Below are 23,459 nucleotides of genomic sequence, written 5' to 3'. Positions count from 1 at the left end.
AAATTTAAGATTCTGTGTGTACTATTTTTGTTGCATCCTTTATCTATCATAGCAAACATGCACAGACCTTTATCTTTTGCTTAGTCTTTCTCATTTTTTTCTATTTTGGAAAATGTCTCCATTCCCATATTCTTTTAACATCTTTTACATTCTCTCTTTTTTTAATTTTAAAAAATTGTGAGACATAATATCATTAACAAATTTTCCATCTGTTGTGAGACTTTTCCTGGGGATACTAAGCAGTGCTTATTCCCTTTTAAGGTTCTAGTCTCAAGCCAGTGTTTGATTGAAGTTTTACTGGGGAACAGAAAAACTGTGTTAATTGAGTTGTTAGTTCAACAACTGCGTTGTTGAGTGTTAATTCTTTTAATTCTATAAGTGAAACTGTATGCCTCATTAGGTTGTTGTAATCTTTTGATACAGAAAATACTGCCATTCTGCACAAAGCTAAATTCTTGTTATGCAATAGTATCATATGGTACATTGGGCTAAGACCACATTTAGAGGTTAGAAGGAATACCTCTAATTTGATTTGGGCCAAGCAACAAAGCTTCACAAGGAAGGTGGTACTTAAATGGATTTTTTTTTCCTTTTTGAGGCAAGGTCTTACTATGTAGCACTAGGTAGCCTGGAACTCACTATGTAGACCAGGCCAGTCACAAACTTACCTGCTTGCCTGTAAATGGATCTTGATATAATTTATTGTATATCAGGGATGGGACAAAGTTTCCTAAGGAAAACTGAAATATAAAGAAAGCAATGAAATTGGGAGAGTGTAGGATATGTTCTGAAAGTAGAAATGCTTCTCAGTAAACTCCCCTCCCCGCATCTCCTTCTCTTGGTTGTCATCTCTTGTTAGTCAGTCCTTGTAGGTCCTTGTTCCCCAGTCCCAAGAAAACAGCTGTCTTTCAAATTTTGACTTTCTAGGTAAAACATTTCATGAATCTTAACTGCTCTTGTGTTTAGAATATCTATGCCTCCCTCCCCGTGTCCTATACTGCATGCTTCTTGAGAGTTGGGGAAGTATATTTTATTTTAGTTAGGCTTGCTCAGCCTCTTCAGTGTTTGGTCTGGCACATAATAAGTGCTCAGTTTTTTTTAGTGGATAGAATAGGAAATGATTGATTTTGGTTAGAAATAGCTCTAACTAAATTAAATTAAATATGAATTTTTGAAATTGATGTTGTGATATTCTTGATTCCCCAAATTCGTGAATACCTTAGTCACATACAGTGTTCTTATTTAGAAAATTGGGGGCAATGAGGATGTAGTGAAATTAAACTACTGTAGTATTAGATTTTACAACGTACTTAAATTGTTTTTTGGTTTTTTTTTTTTAGAGGGCACATAGAATTAAAAGGAAATGTATAATATAATCCTAACAAATTTTTATTAAAAATTCATATACAAAAAAAATTCTGCTTATTTACATTTGGGGCTTTAAATAACACCCATTCTTTTTCTCCAATCAGTGGCTGATAGCAGTTGTGGCTTACCTGCCCTGCTTCACTTACATGTAGGGCAAGATGAGTCTGAGGAATGTTCCATACTCTTTGCCAGAGATTCCCAGCAGGATTAAATCCCAGTTGTCAACAGCTATAGTCAGCTTCATAATGAATTCTTTATTGGCTTCCTTTCCTTCCTGTCTGACTTCTCTACTTCCCTACAGGTGTTTACTTAAGTGAACTTCCCAAATAAACTACCAGTACCGAAATCTTTGACTCAGGGTATACTTAGGAAATACAACCCAAGACAGGATGGCACTAAGCAGTTTCATAGTAACTTAAAAATGTTAATGCCTCAGAAAGCGGAGAAATTTGTAACATAAAATTTGAGAGAAATTTTTAAAAGGCAGCTTGAAAGCTTTACTTGTAGAGAAATTTTAACTAAAACAGATTTACTGTATACCTGGAATCCCAGGACACAGGAGGCTGAGGCAGGAAACTTCTCTATAATTCAAGACCAGCATGGGCTATATAGTAAGTACCAAGCCACCCATGCTCATAGGAAGTCCCTATCTCCAGAAAACCAAAATGAACTAAAGAAACCAAAATCTGAGGTTAAGTAGCTAGTTCCTATTTGGAGGTGGGAGATAAAATGACTCAGAATAAGTGTTGTCACCTGCTCCTACCCCATAATGATTAAAGCCCCAAATGTAATTCACAGGGTAATGCTTCGGTGTGTACTTCTTTCTTAATTCTTTTTTCACCCCAATGGTAAAATTTGTTGTAAGTTTGTATTGCACATTTCAGTTGAATTCTAACTTTCTTCCTGACAGTACTGAACATAGAGTTCATTATGCAGGGTGGTGGTGGTAGTGGGGGACCCCAACAAAAAGCATGCACATACAAATAGAGCACAGGGTAGCATAGTTCAAGCATTTTCTTATTTTTGAAGAATAGGTGCTTATTTTAAATTTGCTGATTGAATTCTTGTGTTTTTTTGTATTTTTAATTTCAGAACAAGTTTTATTAAGTAGAAACCAGAATATCACATCAAGTTGATTGGATTCTGTGTCACTGGCTTACTAAAAAGTGCTATTTTGTTGTTTAAAAATATATTGTAAATATATTGCAACATATGATAAATGTTTTAAGAACTTAAAATGTTGTGGACACCATATTTTACATTAATAGCATAATACCTATTAGATATAAATGTTTTTCCTAAAAGTCTCTTTTTTTTTCTTCCTTTATAGAATGCTGCCTTTTTATATGGTCTTGGTTTGGTCTACTTCCATTACAATGCATTTCAGTGGTAAGTTAACAAAGCTAATTAATTCCAATTGTTTCTAGTAAATAGCTTGTTTTAGTTTCTTTGGCTTGTTTTTGCTTGATTATAAAATATTTTACTGCCATTAAAGCTTCAGTTTTCAATATCTTTTGAAATGATTAGATTGTTTCTTCCCAAATATTGTCCTACTTTAGATTATTTAGCACTGTGTTTAATAAAGACTATATGTGGTATAAAATCCTTGCCAATGAAAGTGGGCTTAGTTAGATAAAGGATACTTGGAATGTTCTCTGTTGCTCTTTAGAGACTGGTGGGCCCTAGGTTATTTGAACTGAAGAATGAGTATGATTGATCTCAGACCTCAAGATCTGTGGAGGAAAGGATCCACAGTGAATAGTTTTTGTTTTGTTTTTACATTTTCTGACTTCTAGGCAAAGGACCACACTTTCCTACACCACACTGATTAGTAATCTCTTTTAGTAATAAATAATCAGATTGCAAACTCTGCTCTCTCTCATAAAATAAGAATAATAACACCTAACTTTAGAGTTGGAGATTAATTATAACTGTATATAAATTTCAACAGATTATAAAATGTCAGGCCCTACTATTAACAACCTTCATTCCATCACTGTGTTTCTCTTTGCCAGAGAACATAGTAGTGTGGCCTAATGGAATGAGCATAGAATTTGAGTAGAAAGAGTCATATTCTGGTATAAGAATTTTTGAAAGTCACATGAGAAATGTCTATTTTCTAAACTAGAAAGCCCTGTGTGGACATTTTTTTCTTTGAAGTATATCTTAATTTTGTCTTAGTCTCTTCTATGTGCCAAAATTTTATAAGCTAAGTGGGTGCAATGAAAGTGCATAGAAAGGTTTGTGTTTGGCCAAAGGTTATGACTCTTATCATATACCTCATGTGCATCCTTAATATTATGGAACTTTTACATGAATTGACACGGATTTGATCCATTTTTCCTAAAGCTGAAACCTTAGATGTGGTTGGCTTATCCTAGTGCCGCCCCCCCCCCCCCCCCCAGCTTCTGGTCTTATTGACAGGCTTTTGATCATACAAGGTAACATCACATTGTTAGAGCATACTTGTGTGTATGTGTGTATGTAGAATATTTTAGTCATCCAGAACATAGTTTTTCTTTGTCAACTTTACAGAGTTATAGTTATCTTGATAAAGTTTTGTATCTTTTTTTTTCTTGTAATGCCAGGGCCTTCACTAGGTGGCCTAGAATAAGTAGACCATGCCAGCCTGAAACTTGTGGTGATTCTCTTGCCTCTGCCTCTTAAATGCTAGGATTACAAGCACGCAGCACCACGCCTAGCTTATAATTTTTTTCTTGAGGTAACCCTTATTTTCCAGCAGTTTTAAGCTTCCTAACTTTAATGTTCATTATATCATTTAAAACCAAGGATTATTTTTAATTCTTGTAGTTTCTTGAAGATCTACTCATGGAACCAAAGGAGTGGTCTTAAGAGATGATTTAGGTTGTTCCCTTTAATTTTGTAAATGTGGAAAAGAGGATGTGTGTCTTTAACTCAGTATTACATAAATTGTTTAGTTGGGAGGAAGGTTATGCTCAGATTCTCCAAGCATAAATTATTTTTATTGTACTATGTTTCCAAGTTTCAGTAGTAACAGGATTTTTTGTTTGTTTGTTTTGTGTTTTTGCTTCTGTTTTAAAGACAAAGTCTCAAAATGTAGTGTAGGCTACTTTCAAACTTGAAGTGATCCTCCTGCTTCAGCCTCCCAAGTGCTGAGATTATAGATGCTGACCATCACGCTCAGCATAGGCAGTTACCTTTTAATCAATATTTACAATGGTTCTTTTCAGCATGTTGATGAAATCTTCATGGTCCACCAACCAGAAATAATTTAGGGAAAATCAAAAGCAAGGAATTCTACACTTGAGGAATGAGTATTTGTATCTGGTTCCAGCCAGTTTTCATGTACTTGTGGTAATTTGTGAACTTGTAAGAACATAAAACTAGGAATAAAGCTCAAAACCTAGTTAAGTTGTGACCATGCTATATCTTTTGATTCCTTGTCCTTATGTGATTTCTACATCCTTCAGTTGACCTCAGAACCGAATGATAAAAGGACAGTGCAATGTCCGAATTAACTAAGTGACGGTCTCTGTTGTTCCTTATCCACTATTTTCTTACATCTTGAATTTCAGTTCTGTAGCTGCTTCCTGAAATAATACAGCTGCGCCCCTTGTCTATGAAGTTACCCGGGCTATGTGTTTTCTGTCTTGCTGATCAAGTGTTTTCTCAGAATCTACACCTCACACTTCTGCTTTAACTTGTCTTGATATTGCTTGGACAGTTACCAAATTAGGAAGCACGGGGTAGTGCTTGATGAGTTTCAGAGTATAGTCTGAGTTGATAGTAACTTATATAGGATGAAATTACTTTTGTTTTATTTGGAGATTTTCTGTGGATTGCTGGGATTAGGAGCTTTTTATTGCATACCAAATGCCTTGAAATTTGTTGGGAAGTGTTAAAGGAGAGTTTTTTTGTTTTTTAGTTAGGTTGAGATGATTCAATTATGTATAGTTTTTTCAGTTTTAGTTATATCCTCATCTTAGAGGAACCTATGGCAGAAACTAATGCGTTGGAGCCAACTCTTAGACCCTCACTGGATTTCTGTTTACTCAACTCTCTTATTACTATACTCAATCTAGGACCAAGCTTAAGGAAAGAAGTCCAGAAGGAAAAATAAAAGACGTGGAAACCCATGATAAGATATATGCAATAGAGTGTTGCCTTTGCAGGAAACCTGTATCCTAGACTGGAGTACACATAAAGAAAGGAAATTTAGACTGACAGAAAAAGATAGTTGAAGAAAAATAAGGTCATTTGCTAATTTAATAGAAGTAAATAGAAACGATTCCTCTCAGTATCAGTTAATAGCCATATCCTTAAATACATTGCCCTAAAACCCCTTATCTAAGCTATCTTTGGCTTGTTTCCTTTCATAACCTTTCCATTGATCATTATCAGCATGGTCTTACTGTGAAAAATGTAAGAGATACATAATTCTGTGCTACAGGTGCAGGATTTTGGAGTTTAGGCACCCAAATCTAATTGACCCTTCTGATACGATATCAGAAGGGATTAGGGGGATAAAGTGGAGGTGAGTTTAAAAAGACAGATTTTAACATACTATTAGTAAAGTTTTTTTTCAGGATTCATTTCTTTGTAGCCCAGTTTTCTCCTAAACTTTACTCTTCATGCTAGTCACACTGCAGTAACATTTCCTTAAAAGCATTATAAGCATTTTTTACCTCTGTGACTTTGTTCATGCTATTTTCTGTTCAATCTGCCTTCTCTTTTCATTTCTATTCTTTAAAACCTTACCTCTCTGTCTTTTTGGTTATGTCATAAAATCTTTCTGATTGTCTCATTTAAAAAGAGCCTCTAAATTTCTGAATATCTGTGGAAGTATGTATGTATTGGATCTATTTTATTATTGATTTAGACTTACAATATTCTCCTTTTGATTAGTATGAAATATTGTGTAATTTGTTCATATACCTCTTCATCTATTCCTGAAGCAAGTTTCTAAACTCAGCCTTCATTTTTGGCCTCAGAAAATTAAAATCTTATTGTTTGTTATAGATCTTGATAATCTTTTTTTAGTAAGTATTATTTTCTAGAAATCTGATTAAAAATGGCCATACTTTAAAGTATATTTGGCACATGTGTGTTTTTGTGAAAGTAGTGCTTATTGGGGTTTTACCTTTCTATTCTTTTCTGACTGAGTGTAGTGGCACAGACTGTTAATTCCATCGCTTAAGAGTCAGAGGCAGGTGGATCCCTCTGTGAGTTACTGTTCTACATAATTAGTTCCAGGCCAGCCAAAGCTATACAGTGAGACCCTATCTCAAAACAAAACAAAACAAAATTCTTTAGCATGAAAAACCCTAGAAATAATCTTGATGATAAAAGAACTTATTTTTAGATTATAATTTAAAAATACCAGCAATATGTTCCTTTTTTTAAAAAAAAAATGTTGTTTCAATAGTGTGCATATTCTTTGCCTATTTGAGAGCTATGACCCTTTCTAGGCATTATGTTATCAAGGTATTTCATGGAGTTTTTAGTCGTTATTTACCATGCTTTATAATTTTGCCAGAACTCTGTCATCAGCAGAATGGTAATGTAGTTTAATTTGTAGTGCAGAGACCATAATTTGAATATGTGTATCTTGGAGAGATAAGAATATAGTAAGATTATAACTAAAATTTGAATGCAGTCTTTAGTGGTGCCTATTTTTTTCTAGCCCCTTCTCATTCTTTTATTCTGTTTTTCTGGGATGGGAAAAGCTCAGGTGTCAGGCAAGAGAGAAAAGTTGATTAAAGCGTGGACAGAAAATGAACTTGGATATGTGAGTAAATGTATTGTCTGTTAGATGAGGGTACAGACAATGATAGAATTCCTTCTTCCCAAGAGGTAACCATATCAGTTACCTTTTAGCAAATGGTATTAAACATCTGTTAAATTTAAAATTATTTGCTGTTTTAGAGCATTAAAGATAAAAGAATTATGTAGACCCCCAAGGAACAAACTTAGAAAACCTGGAAACAGTACACCATAGGTAGAAAATAAAATGTTTTGAATTTAGAGTGGACCTAACTCCTAGTTTTAACACTAAGCAAAAAATATTTGACACTGAATTTGCACGGTGAGTCTTGAAGGTAACAGCAGGTTTAGAAGGGGGCTGAAGGATAAAAATATTCCAGCTCAGGGGCTGATGAGATGGCTCAGAGGTTAACAGTACTGGCTGCTATTGCAGAAGACCCAGGTTTGAATCCCAGCCACCCACATGGCAGCTAACAACTGTCCATAACTTCAATTCCAGAGGATCTGACGCCCTCTTCTGACCTCCATGGGCATTGTACAACACAGGTGCACTTTACATGCAGGCAATATACTCATACACATATAAAATAATAAATGAAATATTTAATAAAATATTCTAGATCAGAAGAATATAATAAAAGAAAAACAGTGAAGACAAGAGACCAGTATTTGATTAAGGAAATTCTTGAGATAAACCAGTTCACAGCTGAGGAACAATCACAATGGTTAGTTAGCGAAGAATAGATCTGAGTGGGTACTGCCCACAGATCTTAAATGTGGCATGGAGATATGATTATTAAGTTGTGAGTATTGTAGTCACTAGACAGTTAGTAGAATTACATATTTGAGGAAATAAATGCAAGACAGAATAGAGAGGAAAAAACTCTAAGCAATTAATTTCAACACTCTAGTAAACTGAAGATTGGTTCTATAACAAAACAGCATCAAGGAGAACTTGATTATTAGAATACATTTTACCTGTACTTTGTCTTTGATACTTCTAATAGACATTAAAGAGTAAACATAGACCCTGTTTAGTGTATTTGGAATGTTTTTGCATCTAGATTAATTGCCCATTCTTCTGCTAGCTTTCGTAGAGATTATGTTAAAATAAACCCGGGTGTGTAGTTGTGTGTTGTAAAGCAAGAGGAGATGTCTGAACTGAAGGCACATATAGAGTAAGACACCTACAAACACTACATTTAGGGGAAAGAATAGAATTTCAACTGAGACAGAGTAAGAAACCTTTCTGCTGATACGTTACTGATGTTATGTAATCTTCCTTCTTCATATACTCTTTGCTATATATACCTTTTTTCTTTCTTGACTCATCTTTTCTGCCTTTCTACTTTCTACTTCTGTTTCATGTTTATGCCTCAGGTCTGCCTGGGCTTTTTATTGGCACATGTAGACATTGCTTCGTAGTTTTCTGACCCAGATCATAAGAACATTGTGAAGCACTAGTCATGCGTGATTTTTATTTATTCAGTGATTCATTCATTAACGCTTTTAGATTTTGAGACAGGGTCTCATGTATCCCAGGCTGGCCTTGAATTTCTGATTCTCCTGTTTACACCTCCTCAGTGCTGGGATTACAATAATGTGCAGTCTTGTCTGGTTTATTCAGTGCTAGGGATAGAATCTAGGACTTCACCCGTGCTACACAAGTACTCTACCAACTAGCTATATCTCCAGCCCCTAGTTATGATTTCTATTAAATATACCATAAAAAGGGCATAAATTTTAAACATATCTTAACATACTCTTGTAAAAATAAACATGGTCATCATCTGACTGAAGAAATACAACATTACTGCCATCCCTGAGGCTTCTAAATACTTTCTACATACCCTTTCCCAGTCATAGTGTATGTGTTATAATTGACATCATTTATTGCTGGAGTTCAAACCCAGGGCCTCATGCACCCTACCACTGAGTCCCTTTCCTAATATTTTTGATACATACATCCATAGACATATGCTGTCTTCCTCCCATCATGTTTGCATTGACTGACAGGAATAGTGAGCTGCCTTTGAATAGCAATTGTAATTTCCCCCAGTTTTTTCCTGTCAGTTCTCTGACACCTCTCTTACCTTAAGCACTATTTACATCAAATAATAAAGTACACATCCCACACCCATTAATATAAATCATCTAACAGATGAATGAATGTCTATCATTTTTAAAGAAGAAAGCTAAGTACTGTCATAAACAGGTATAAAGGTCTGATGCCAAACTTATTCCCCTGCCAAATAAACACTACCTATTAGAACTCTAAATTTTATAATAAACATGAATATAAACATTCTTTTTAAAATAGTACACAATGAGTCCACCAGAATAAAGTTACTATAAAGACATGAAATATTTTGTTCGATTTTGGGATATAATAATTAAAACTTGGTACAAAGGATTTGTTTTTATTTTGGAAGAATATAAGATTCCTATAATGTCTATAGGAATAGAGCTAGCTGTCATAAAGCTTTGCAAAGAATATATTAGCATGTGCTTAGCAGAAGCTTTTAAACCAGTAGGAGAAATTAAAATGCTACCCAACATGTTTTCAGTAGAATATTTTTTGGTTATTTTATTATGATGATTTTTGGTATGTAAATAGATTAACGTTCTTTTTTTGTTGTTTGTTTTTCTTTTTTGAGACAGGGTCTCATGTAGTGTGGGCTCTCCTCGAACTCACTATCTTCCTGCCTCTACCCTCTGAGTGCTGGATTTTCAAGCATACGTCACCACTCTGGGTTTATGAGGTACTGAGGATTAAACCCAGGACTTCCTGCATGCTAGGCAAGCACCCTGTGAACTGAGCTACATCCGCACCCTGATAGATTTGTAACTTTGAAAATTCAAAGCATTCCGTCATTATTTAATAATCCTTTTGAGCAGGTAACATTCACATGGTCTAATTAAGCAATAGCAGTATAAACATGGACTCAGTGAAAAGGGTTTCTTTCCCCTGAATTTGTTCTACTTGTAATTGAACCCTTTAAAAATGAATGTATGAATGAATGAATGATCTTTCCCCTGAATTTGTTCTACTTGTAATTGAACCCTTTAAAAATGAATGTATGAATGAATGAATGAATGGAATGAATGAATGAATAAATAAATAAATAAATAAATAAAGTAATTGGTGCAATGAGAATTTGAAGCAAAGAGACTGGTAGATTATGGACAGTTAACTAGAGTAACAAGCTCAGAAGCAGATCCATGTTAATGCCGACATTTAATTTGGTACAAAGCAGAACTATAAAGCTTTCGCGTAAAGACGATCTTGTCTATAAATAATGTGGGAATCGTTGGATATTACTATAGAAATATGAAAACATGAAAACCGAAACTTCCCTCATGCAGTATAAAAGATAAAGTACAGATGGATCATGTACCAAAACATGGAAGAAAATGCAAAGTTTTAAAAAGACATTTTTTTTTAGTAGACTAGCAGCAGGGTTAATCCATCACCCATTCCCTATATATTCTTCCCTCTTCTCCTCCAAGAAATGCCAGAAGTACTGAAGTTTGTTATTTACACTGAGAATTTTATTAAACCATGAAATATTGTCTGCTTAAATAACTTGAAGTAAATTTAACCTTCCTGTCTCCCTTTTATATGAAATTAGACCATGTACAGTTAATTGTATAAAAGGCTCGGGTACCCCTTTTCAGCTTCTTAATAACACTTATTTTTATAAATCTGACATTTAAAAATGGCATTGCATAAAACAAGTTTTACTGTACTACCAAGCAGAAATTCTTGCACGTGTTAAAAAGTTAAGATATCTTATGTCTATATTCTTTCAGGGCAATTAAAGCATTTCAGGAGGTGCTTTATGTTGATCCCAGCTTTTGTCGAGCCAAGGAAATTCATTTACGACTTGGGCTTATGTTCAAGGTGAACACAGACTATGAGTCTAGTTTAAAGGTAGGTTATTGGGATTTTTTCAAGATACAATGTTTTATTTCTCTGACTTTTTTTCTTTTAGTTTATTTCTCTTTTTTGTTGTAAAGTATTGGAGGATTGAGAAATGTTGTAAATTACATTGTAATTTTCTTTTTCAAAGAAAAATTGAAAATTTGTTTAGATGATGGAACTATCATCAACTATGAAGTGGAAGATAAATTGGGTTTCAGAATATAAAGTAGTTATGATGCTGAGAGTTGCATGATAGCTGATCACACCGTTAAAGTTTCATTTTGTTTTAAAGTTTTGCTAAGATCTGTCAGGCAAGGATGAAGGTTTCAGTATGTTGGGACATCTAAATTACTCCCCTCTAAGTGACTGGCCATTATAGAGGTCACAAAGAGCTACTTAAATGCTCTTTTGTTTGTTATCTATCCAGCCATTGACCATGTCTTTACATGAGTCTATATAGATTTTTATGTCTTTTACCTAAATAAAAAATGAGTATTTTCAGTGCTCAGCAGTTAAGAGCACTGACTGCTCTTGCAGAGGACCCAGGTTCGATTCCCAGCACCCACATGGCGGCTATGAACTGTCCTTAACTCCAGCTCCAGGGGAATCCGAAGTCCTCTTCTGACCTCCGCGGCACTGCATGACATGGGTGGACTCACATACATGCAGGCAATACACTCATACACATAAAATAAAATAAATAAATAAATAAAATACTGAAAAAAAAGTATTTTCAAGGCATTTGGACTGCTGGTTTGTGTATATAGATATTGTTGGGGTAAGATCATATATTGTTGGTTAACTATCTTCCTACCAGTGGAAATTTCATATTTTTCCAATTCTTCCTTTTACATTGAGCTTCTGTTGCCTTTTGCCCTCATTACTAGACTTTTATTGAAAGCAGTGCTTCCCTGCATGACCCCACCCCACACCCCCAAAATGCAGTTTGAAAAGATAAGTTCTAAGGAAAAGATTAACAATCGTGTGAATTTAATGATTTTATAATGGTTGCTGAGTTCTACATGCTATACATATATATCATAATTCTAAAGGTTGTGGGGAGGGAAAAGAAGGTATAAAGAGTGACTTCACATTTGGACTATAATTTGAATTCACTAATAAAGAACCACCAGCAGGTATTTTTAAAACTATCCCTAAGTGTGCCTAATTGTAAAGTACAATATGCAAATACCGATTTTTAAACCATTCACATGTTTATAAGACACAATATTGATGAGACCAAAACCATTAAGGCAAATTTTGAAAAATTTAGACCATAATAATTGAAGGTAAGTCCAGTAGAAGAATAGGTCCCAGCATCCAATGTACCTTGAAGTACTGTGGAGAGCAATAATACCTGGAATTTACAATTTTCCTCAGGCTTAGTGCTTGCAGCATTTTCTTAAAATATGCTGTTGTATGTCATTGATTTTCAAGTAGAAAAGAATTTTAGATATGCTGCCTTGTATATTTGAACAATTCCTGTTAGACAATCAGTTTTTCTATTAGCTGTCAAAGACTTGCTATATTTTATTATATAAAATAGACTTATTGAGCATTTCACATTATTGTTACAACATGCCTCTTAGGTTGCAAAAGGTTTTTGGCATCAGCTTGGCAAATGTTCAGGAAATATATTTGAGGGGGAAAAGTAATTAGATATATCCCAAATTATGGAATATAACTATGCCTGAATATCAGTACAATGAATGTAACTATGCCTGAATATCAGTACAGTGATAACTTAAATAATTATATGGATACAAATCTCTGCCTTCATGAAGGCAGCTATATTTAAAAATCCTCTTCAGTTAGGAGATACATTTTATTTGATATTTTTCTTGTTCCATAATGTCAAGGTTTTGATTTGATTTTTTTTTCTTACACGTTTATTGATGCTTTTGGGGGCGGGTGTTGGGATTTTTGATGGCTGTTTTGTTCTTTTGGGACAGGGTCTCCCTGTAGTCCCAGCTGGCCTGGAACTCGATATATAGACCAGGCTGGCCTCCATCTCACAGAGATCTGCTTGCCTCTGCCACCTGAGTGCTGGCATTAAAGGCATGCACCACCACACCCAGGTCTTGCATTCCTTTTTTAAGCCTTCCCTCTCATAGTGTCTCTCTCTCTCTCTCTCTCTCTCTCTCTCTCTCTCTCTCTCATATTTTAAGGAGAATTTTAGACATCAACATTTTTAGCTGAAGAGCAGATATTTTAGTTTATTACTATAAGTGCATAGCATTTGGTGAGTGGAGGTAGAAATCAGGACTGATGTGCCCATATTCCCCTTAGATAGCCTGCAGCTTTCTGGCTAGTACTTCACATTCATGTGGATAAATGGAGAACCTCTGATGACTTTTCCATCACATTAAGCATATTACATAACACAGTTATGTTGGAATAGATGCTTTTTAGGTTACAACTTTGGAAACTTAACACATACATAATACATACATAACACATAATTTAACACATAACACAGTTATGCTGGAATAGATGCTTTTTAGGTTACAACTTTGAAAACTTAGAATAGTAGCTCAGGACCAGTGATATGGCTCACTAGGTAAAAGTGCTTGCCAGCAAGCCTGATGACCTGAGTCAGTCAATCCCCAGGACCCACGTGGTGGAATGAGAGAACATGATTCCTGCAAGTTGTCCTCTAATCTACACATATACATCTGTGCACACACACTCACACAAGCACATGTGAAGTCAGGCCTCCAGGGTTAGTTGAATAAAGAATCCAAAACTTCACTGAGTATTACTACTGCTTGTAATGTCAGTGGAGATTACAGAAAGGTGAAGGAGCTTCTGGCATTCTAGAGGACCCCAGATAGAGCTTCTAAAGCGAAACACTGTATTTGAGAGTGGTGCTTCAGCTGGATTTGTTGCACCTCAGCAAAAAATGAGGTTGCCATTTTCCATGTGGACTTCAGCAAGAATACATTTTCAAACTTACTGGCAATTTTGAGCCACTTTGTTGGAGTCATCAATCTGTTTAAATAATTACAGTTGATGACTAGAGAGATCCCATACCATGCACCATTTGCTTGGAATTTATTGATCCTACTTAGCATATTAAAGTCCTTGTCATAAGAATGTTAGCTTTCAGAGGTGGATTATGGAGTCAAGCAATAAATGAAAAAATGTTTTTTCTTAGGTATATATATAAAGAAGAAAATACTATAATAATACTAATAACTTGGCATTACGTGTAAAAGTAAGACAATCTATGGAAGAAAACTTAATGCAAAGAAGCAGAACAAAGGATCTCTGCATACTTATTTATAAAGTCATTACACTTTCTATGCTAGAGTTGGAAGATGTCTGAAAGCACCTGTGTATTCAAGTCAAAGTAAAATTTTTATTTCAGCAATTTAAAAAAAAGAATCCAAAGTTTATCAAAGATAGGTTCCCTTCTCAGTTCTATGTTAACTTCTTTTTGTGGAGAATGGAAAAAAAGAATAGTTTATGGGAATATACTGCAAGAGAGCAGTGGGCTGGTCAGTGACCATAGAGTATTGTCTGCCTTTGTTGACTTATATTTGAAACTGGTTCCTTTATTTGATAATATTAGTAAGCTGACTACCAAGTACTATCAAAGTGAAAGATTTTCCTTTATGTTTCACATAGAAAGACAATGGCAGCATATGTGCTTATTCTTTTATTTGACATAATAATAGCTCAATATATGGTGATGATGATCATCATCTTTTCATCAAGGAATAAGATCCTATCTTTTTGTTAATCTTTCAGAAGTACTTAACCTTGTATCTGGCCAGAAATAGATCACATGACCATTCCTAATTAATTTCTTATCTGTGGAGATGTAGTTACTCTTAGACCAGTTATGCTCAGTCTTTGAGTAAGGTTTGAGTCTCTAAATATACTATTGTTACCTAATGGATGCTTGAAGAGGTGGTTAAAAAGAATATTTTGGTGGTGAGAGTAGTGTGAATATTCCATCCACTACATAAAAAAGTTTATTTATTTATGTATCTGTGTGTTTATGAAGATAAGTGTGTGTGTATGTGTGCATGTGTGCGCACACATGCTTGCGCACATGTAGGCGCACATGCTTGGAGGCCAGAAGAGGGTGCTGGGTGTCCTCTTCTGTCACTCTCCACCTGTTCACTTGAGTCAGTGTCTCTTCTTAAATCTAGGTTGGGGCTCACAGTTTCTCAGCTAGGCTGGGAACCAGCAAACTGCAGCAATCTTCCCTTTCTCTGTCCTCTTAAAAGCTGAACACCCTGCTTGTTACATGGATATTGGAATCCAAATTCTAGTCCCCAGAATTGTGTAGCAAGCATTCTTAACTGCCAAGCTAGCGCTCTAGCTCCAGATCAGATCTTCTCTACCTTATTTATTCCTTTACCTTCTGCCTGAAGAGAGATGTAGCTTGTACAATACTTTTTAGATGGTAAAAATATTTATATAAAATATTTTCACAATAAATTCCTTTTATCTACATATTAAATGCATTTCATGGCCTCCTGGGCTTTATTTTTAAATCAGCGTTTGTTAATATTTTCCACAAAATGTATGTCTTAAACAAATTCTATTTTGTTACTGTGTTACAGCTCTAATAGTAAGCAAATTTGGTTTTGAAATTTAATCCTACCACATACCTTGTAACTAATTGTTCAACCATAAGACTGCTGATTTCTGATTATTTCTGTCTGCTGAACCAGAATAATCATGTTTACTTTACAAATTTGTTATAAAGGTGAATATTTATGTGCCTGTACACATATACATACATAATCTGTATCTTAAAAATAGCTTTATTTTACCTAGCAGGGATTGTCAGATATAGGGGGTCACTATATAGCCTGCACTGGTTCTAGAACTTGATGTTCTCCTGTCTCAGCGTGCCCACTGCTGGGATTTATAGGTGTGTGCTACCATACCAAGTTTCAGCTCTTCTTTAGTTCTTAGTTTAGGATGTAACATTCCTCAATGCTATAGATGATACAGTTTGGTGAGTTAGTTTGTTTTTATAGTTTTTGTTTTGAGACAGTATCTCATGTAACCCAGATTGTCCTTGAGCCTGTTAGCTGGCAAAATGGCCCTGAACTCCTAACTCCTCATCTTTCTTCCTTCGCCTCCCAAATGCTGGAATTATAGGTGTGAGCTACCATGCCTGGCTAGAGATTGGTTTTGAAACCCATTTTCCAATCCCAGAATTAATCTTTCCTTAGTTTTTTGGATGTTGTTGTTGTTTACAGGTTTATTTTTGTTTTGTCACTCTGTCTTCCCCAGAAATGTGAAGTTAAATGATCTTATTTTTCATCATATGTTATTATTTCTATTAAATTGCCCAGTGAATATTTGTGTTTAGTTAGTGGTGGCGATAACAATTCTTAATCTGTAAACTTGTTTATTATCTGAACAACAATCCATTTCAGAGTGATGCAGATCTAAAAGATATTTTCTTATTTCTGTTTTTTCCTGCGCCAGATAATGCCCTCCTCCAGTTGAATTTACTTGCCTGTTTAACCCCATACAATGAATTCAGGGTTTGATTATATTACCTTTTAATACTATTAATGATTATTACTTATTATATATTTGAAGCAGTGTGCTATGATTACTGCTCTAAAAATACACTGATTTTGACAAATAGTTTTATATACCATCCCTAATTTCTACATCCTGGTACACTATTAAAATTATTTCCTCCATGTGAAGCTAATAAATGAAAATAAGACCCATATTCTTCAGTTAATGCCAGTGCATCTATTTAAATTAATGAAGATAATGTTAGAATTCTAGTTAAACATATTATATATTTAATTTTTAATTGCCTATTTAAATATCTTTAAAATGTATTTGATTTAGAACTTTAGAATTTGGAGCTAGAGAGCTAGCTCAGCAATAAAGTCCTTGTACTGCTCTTCTAGAGAACCTGAATTTAGAGCCTAGCTCCTACAGCAGATAGGTCACAATCACCTGTAACTCCAGCTCCAGGGGGATTCAACACCCTGTTCTGACCTCTGAGGGCACTTGCACTCATGTGCTATATACACATGTGCAACCCCCCCCCCAAAAAAAAATTATTAAAAAAGGACTTTTAGGGCTGAAGAGATGGCTCAACAAGTAAGAGCACTGGCTGCTCTTGTAGAGGACCCAGGTTCGATTCCCAGCACTCTCATGGTAGCTAACAAGTATGTGTAACTCCGGTTCCTGGGGAATCCGACAACCTTTTCTGACCTCCTCGGTCATTGCATGACATGGGTGCACTTACATACATACAAGTCATACACATAAAGAAATTAAAAAAAAAAACAAACCTTCATTCGTTCATTCATTCATTCATTGTCTGTTTGCCTGCCTGCCCGCTTGCCTGTATCTGTGGACAAGTTAGAGAACAACTTCTCTCTTTCCACCATGTTGTGGGTCCCAGGGATTGAAGTCAGGTTTTCAGATTTGGTACAGGCTACTTTGCCCAATGAGCTATCTTACTAGCCCCTTTTTGGATTTTAAAAGAGTTCTTTTTTAATTTTTTAAAAAATTTATTTTTAAATATTTTTTTCTTATATGTATATGGGTGTTTTGCCTGCATGTGTGTAAGTGCATCACATTCATGCTATGCCCCACAGAGACCAGAAGATTGTGTCAGTGCCCTTGGAACTGGAGTTAAAGATGGTTGTTTAGCCACCATGTGGGTCTTCTGCAAGAATAGCAAGTACTCTTAACCCCTGAGCCATATCGCCAGCCCCAGTTTCCTATTCTAAAAGAAAATTAAATCAGAACTTGTGGGTTATTGCTACTGTAAGTCTTTTTAGAATGATATTTGAAGAAGATGAGTGCTGATTGAAGGGGTTAATATGAAAGTATTGAGATTACAAAGATAATTGAACCAAATAAAACTTGGGTTAGTCAACGAAATGGAAGAGAGTATAAAATGTTAAAATGCTTACTCACAGGGTAAGCTCAAAGAGATTAGGAAAGAAGTTCATTTTGTTTTTATCTATTTGCAATTTTTCTTCATGCCTCAATCCATCAACTTTATTCATCACCTGTCTTCTTATATTTGACATGGGACTTAATATGCAAAATAATCCACATTCTTTTTGCCTTACTGGGAGCAATTTCCTTTCCAGGTGCCTGATTTGATCCCATATCCTGTGTAGAACTCAGTAATTCTTTTTAAAGTGGGGTCTTGTCCCAAGTCTGGTTCCCAGCATCCACATGGCAGCTCATAACTGCCTGTAACTCCAGCTTCAAGGGGATCTTGACCTCTGAGGGCACCTGCACTCACATGCACAGACACATACATACACATAATATTTGAAAATGATAGAAATTTAAAATTGTTTTTTCATATTCATTGTATTATGTGTATGCATGTATTGCCTGTGTGTAGATAAGTGCACCCGTGTCATGCAATGCCCATGGAGGACAGAAGAGGCTTTCAGATCCCCTGGAACTGGAGTGAGTTACAGTTGTTAGCTACCATGTGGGTGCTGGGATTTGAACCCAGGTCTTCTGCAAGAACAACCAGTGTTCTTACTCTGAGCCATCTCTCCAGCCCCCAAAATGATAGAAATTTGAAGATTGCTAAAACACGATCTTGCTGTGTAGTCCAGGTTGGCTTTGACTTGACTGTATAGACTAGAGTGGCCTGGAACTCCCAATCCTCCTCCGTCATCCTCCTGGGATTACAGGTGTGAGCTATTAAATTGGCTCAAAACCCAAGAATTTTAGTCAGTTTTAAATTCCAATATATTAAGATGGAAAATTTAAGTGTAGGCAAGATATGCACTTCCTTTTAGAAATCACCTTGTAATCCATCAAATGCCTTCTTTTATTATCACAGATACACAAATTGTTTGGGGTAACTAATCCATTGTGAAATCAAGAAATACTTCCTAAGAAAATGCATATTAGCTTTTAATTTTATCTATGCCCTAAGTTTCTAAATTATCTATAATATTTGTTTGTTGACACTTTAACCTTGATATTTTTGTCAGGTCAGTTGTATGGAGACAATGAAAATTGCTGATATTCCTCCGTATCTGTTGTCTCCTGTTTCCTTTATTACCTCTTCTAAATAGATATTTAAAAATTATGGCATTTTGAAAATTCTGGTCTTTAGTGATTTGATTTGAGAGTGCCTCACCCGTGTGATGAGCTATCTAAGAATGTGATTAGAAAGCTCTCCTTGTCTTCTAGTAGTTTAGAAAAAATTGATGGGAGATTTAAAACTGTTAATATTTAACATTGGATTTTGCCTACAGCATGATACTAAGAAGAGGAAGGAATTTTTGAAGAAAGGATCTATACAGAGTATTGACAGCATAGAATCTGTATTTGTTGAGTATTTGAATTGGTTGTAATATATAGACAGTAAGAAAGGCCTAATCTTTATATTTTTGAGCTTTTTATTTAATGAAATTCATGTTGAATGTCCTCTATTACTTGTAGCAACATCTTTAAGGTTAGAATGAGGTCTGCAAATAAAGCATTTTTTTTTTTTAACTACCACATATAGAGCCTTAACTCTTAACTCTTTTGTCTAAATTTAAGCAGATACAAGACCCATTAGCACATTATTCTGGTAGAGTTTTAAGTAAATTTTTCTCTTACTTTTAATCACACTGTATTTCTTCCTTAAGAATAACTATTGGTTCTGTAAGTATACAATTCATATTGTCTGATTTTGCCTGGCTTTTTATGGTCTGCAGGAGATTGGATTCTGATTGTGGAAACTGTAGTTCATTTCTTATGATTTAAAGCTTTCTTTTCTTTTTGTTTTTGGTAGTGGAAATTTGATTTCAGTTGGGTACAACACTACTGTTCCTTTTAATAAAATTCCACTACTGTTTGTTTTCTGTACATTTTTCCTCAGTTGTGGAGAAATCTTGCCCTAGTTCTTTGCTTTTTCTCTACTTGTCAACATGTACTCTTACATGGTGACATCTCCATTGATGTATGTAGCTGTATTTTCTACTTTACTCTGCCTGACCAATTTTATTTTTTTGTTTGACATTTAGTTCTTCTCTGAGTTCTAGTACATACCCTTGATATGTAAAGTAATAAAAATTTCCAAAATGTATATTTGAAAAGATCATTAACTGCTTATATATATGACAGTAACTCATTCTCTCTGTACTAAGGAATGGGCATAATTACAGGATCCTCAAATCATAGATGTTTGAAGAGCTCAAGTCATTTGTAATTGAAAAGTGTTGGTATTTATGCATAATGGCTTAAATTTGTAGCTATATCTGCTATTAAAATGCAACTTTACAAAGCAGTATATCCAATTTCACATTAGAAAAGTTTATGTTCTAAAATAACATTTTATAGTACATATTATGTGCTTATCAGTTTTACTCTGATACGACTTCAGATTATTCACTTGGTGGAAAGAATCTGAAAGTTAGGTTGGTACATTCTGATCATTTGTGTATGCATATTGGACACATTTCAGGGCTAGTTTATTAAAATGTTAATGATTCGCATAATTCTACCTCGTAAAATATGGTATCAGTGAAGATTTGAGAGACAAGTGAGATAGTTACAGGAAACAAGCTGAGTAGGAACAGTAAGATAAATGGATTCTCAGGGGATGGGTGGATGGGTGGATGGATGGATGGGTGGATGGATGGAGGCACTAACTCAATGTAGAGAATTTAAGGAGATAACTAATGATTTGATATGGGAAGAGATTCAGATTCCTTGTTAGTTGCTTTGATAACTGTATTAGTTATTTACTTGAAATTGTGATTAAATGCCTGACAGCAATTTATGCGAGTAAAGATTTTGGTTAACAGTTGAAGTTGATGCCATCCACCTGGCAGGGAAGGCATGGAGAGAGGAATCTGAGGTGGGTAGTGGCATTATGCCCATAATCAGAATTCAGAAAGCATACAGGATACAGAACTCCACCTCAGTAAAGGTTCCACAATGTTCCCAAACAGCACCACCTTCTGAAGACCAAGTATTTAAACACATGAGCCTGTGGGTAGTATTTCACATTCAAACTACAATTACTTTGTTAACTAAAATAAGAGACAAAGTAATAGCAGATTTTGAATCTGGGAGGTGAAGATTCTCTAAATTGAGATGAGTCATTTAAGAATATATTGAGTTGGAGTTAACAGGGATGTTGATGTTGGTGTAGACCAAAGTTCAGAGCCAGAAAGAATAGCTAGAAATAAAATTTGAATATCACCAGTATAGAATGTGTTTTGTCTTTTTTGTTAAAGAAACTTTTAGAAAAGATCAAACTGCCGTACACTTGAAAGAAGACCCCCCCCCCTTGAGTGAGCTTGTCATGATCTGATAGTTATTAGGCACTCATTAATATACAGTAGTCTCTCCTAGGACCAGTCATAACAATAACTTTGTATTTAATTAATTAATTAATTAATTTTTATTTTGTGTATATGAGTGTCTTGCCTGCATATTTGCAAGTGTACCCATGGCATTACAATGCCCACAGAGGCCAGAAGAGGCATTGAATCCCCTGGCACTGGAGTTACAGTTTTTAGCGACCATTTGGATGCATGGAAACAAACCCAGGACCTTTGCAAGAGCAGCCAATGCTCTTAACCTCTGAGCCACCTTTCCAGTCTCCATATTTTTTTTTATTTAATTTTAATTTTAAGAATATTTTTATTCCCAAATCAGGCAAATTTTAATGCATTTTCCCAGGTAACTTGAAGCAGGCCATGTAAAATTATATGTACAATGAAGTTTAAGCGTGGAAAAGTAGGGATAAGAAATCAGACTAAAGCCAGGTGAGGCGGCACGTGTCCTCAGTCCCAGGACTTGGGAGGAAGAGTCCGGCAGATCTCTGTGAGCTTGCAGCCAACCTGGTCCACTCAGCAAGCTCCAGGCCAGCTGGGGTCACAGGGAGACCCTGTCTCAAAAAGACACCACCACCACCCCCGCCGCCAAAAAAAATATCGAAGACCGGAGGATTTGCCAACTTTGATGGAATAATGAAGGCTTTCATTAGCTCTGTTTTGTTTTGCTTTAAATCCTAACTAGTTTATTGGGCAAACTAACATAGCATAGGGTGGGGGTTTATTTACAGAAGAGTGGGCACCCCCTATGTACAGCTGCTCTGGAAAGTCCACATTCAAATATAGGTCCTGTGACTTCCCAACAGTTGCACAGAATGGTGAGAGTTCCCTCATGGTGTTCTTGGCTTTCATATCCTTAGCTAAGGTCGACTGATTGGGTGGGAGGGGTAACTGAGTCTCCCTCAACTCTTTGATGAGTGTGGGAAAGGGGTGTGATTATAGTTTTCTGACATAGTGAAAAGAAGACACTTCTGGTTAACACTCCACCCCTTCCTCTGGCTCTTTCTTTCTGCCAGCTTCTTCTGCAAAAGTCCCTGGGCCTTGGAGGAGGGTAGTAGGTGTCAGCCCCCATATTTTAAGAAAGAATCAGAGGAGCTGAGTTTGAGGGCTTTGAGAGAATGCAGTGAGACCAAATCCCTTGCATCCTATAACATTTCTCGCATTAGTTTTAGAAATCAGTTTCTTAGCTTTAAAGTATACTTTTAGAATACTGGCCATCTGTAACAGTGAAAAAGAAAAAAATAATTTCCTGTTCATGTGTAAGAGTACCCAGCATACCTTCACTTCTCTTACTTAATGCAGAAAACCCTGTTTTTAAGGGCCCTATAAAAATAATGTAAATTCTTCTTCACCCTGTAGTATTTCCTTTCTTATTTTCGTTTATCTCTTTTTGGTCTTGTTATAAAATTGTCTCTTCTCTGTACTCTTATAACAAGTTAAGTCTTAAACCACTTTTGTTTGCATAGTAACTTCAGTAAGCATTTTATTTAGTCTGTAGCTGCTAACTAGCTGTAGCAGGGTGCCTGGTGTAGAGTAAAAAGCTTGTAATAGCCTGTTGGCAACATGTTACTTACAAAAGTCTGTGTCTGTCTTGACTTTTTGATATTATTGAATATAATCAGCAGTTTTGGCTGCTCAGACACCTTGTTATGTGGTCTGAAATAAAGATTTCTAGGTGCAAACACAGAACATAAAAACTTGAGAATAGTAGTATTTAATCCTGATGATGGTGTATCAGAATTGTTTGTGTGTGTGATTTGAATGATAGTACTTCCAATTCTGTTTAATCAGAACATCCTAGATTGGGCCTGAAATCCAAATATTGCTCCAAATTAATAATTTATAAATAGTCAATTATGAGAAGTTTATTGTCTCTAGAATTGAGAATACACAGACTCTAAAGCTAGAAACGAAGCACTTTTAAAAGCAAGTCTTAAAACTCAAGTTTTGGGGCTGGAGAGATGGCTCAGCAGTTAAGATCACCGACTGTTCTTGCAGAAGACCCAGGTTTGAATCCCAGCACCCACATGGCAGCTAACAGCTGTTCATAACTCCAGTCCCAGGGTATCCGACAGCCTCTTCTGACCTCTGCGGGCATTGCACAA

General features: G+C 35.5%; 1 protein-coding gene across 1 annotated transcript in view; it reads left to right on the top strand.

The window, feature by feature from the left end:
• The window catches only part of LOC103740770 (lysine-specific demethylase 6A-like), a 145,080-nt gene that overhangs the window by 113,890 nt on the left and 7,731 nt on the right, over positions 1-23,459 (top strand). Inside the window, exons 5-6 of the mRNA XM_008841449.3 lie at positions 2,699-2,757; positions 10,927-11,047. Coding sequence (XP_008839671.2) covers positions 2,699-2,757; positions 10,927-11,047 — 180 coding nt within the window. The remainder of the gene's footprint in view (positions 1-2,698; positions 2,758-10,926; positions 11,048-23,459) is intronic.

This window comes from Nannospalax galili, unplaced genomic scaffold (assembly GCF_000622305.1).
Source record: "Nannospalax galili isolate Female #2095 unplaced genomic scaffold, S.galili_v1.0 scaffold3181, whole genome shotgun sequence".
NCBI classification, from domain to species: domain Eukaryota; kingdom Metazoa; phylum Chordata; class Mammalia; order Rodentia; family Spalacidae; genus Nannospalax; species Nannospalax galili.
Note: the sequence above shows the minus strand (reverse complement) of the source record. Positions and strands in the feature narration are given on the sequence as shown.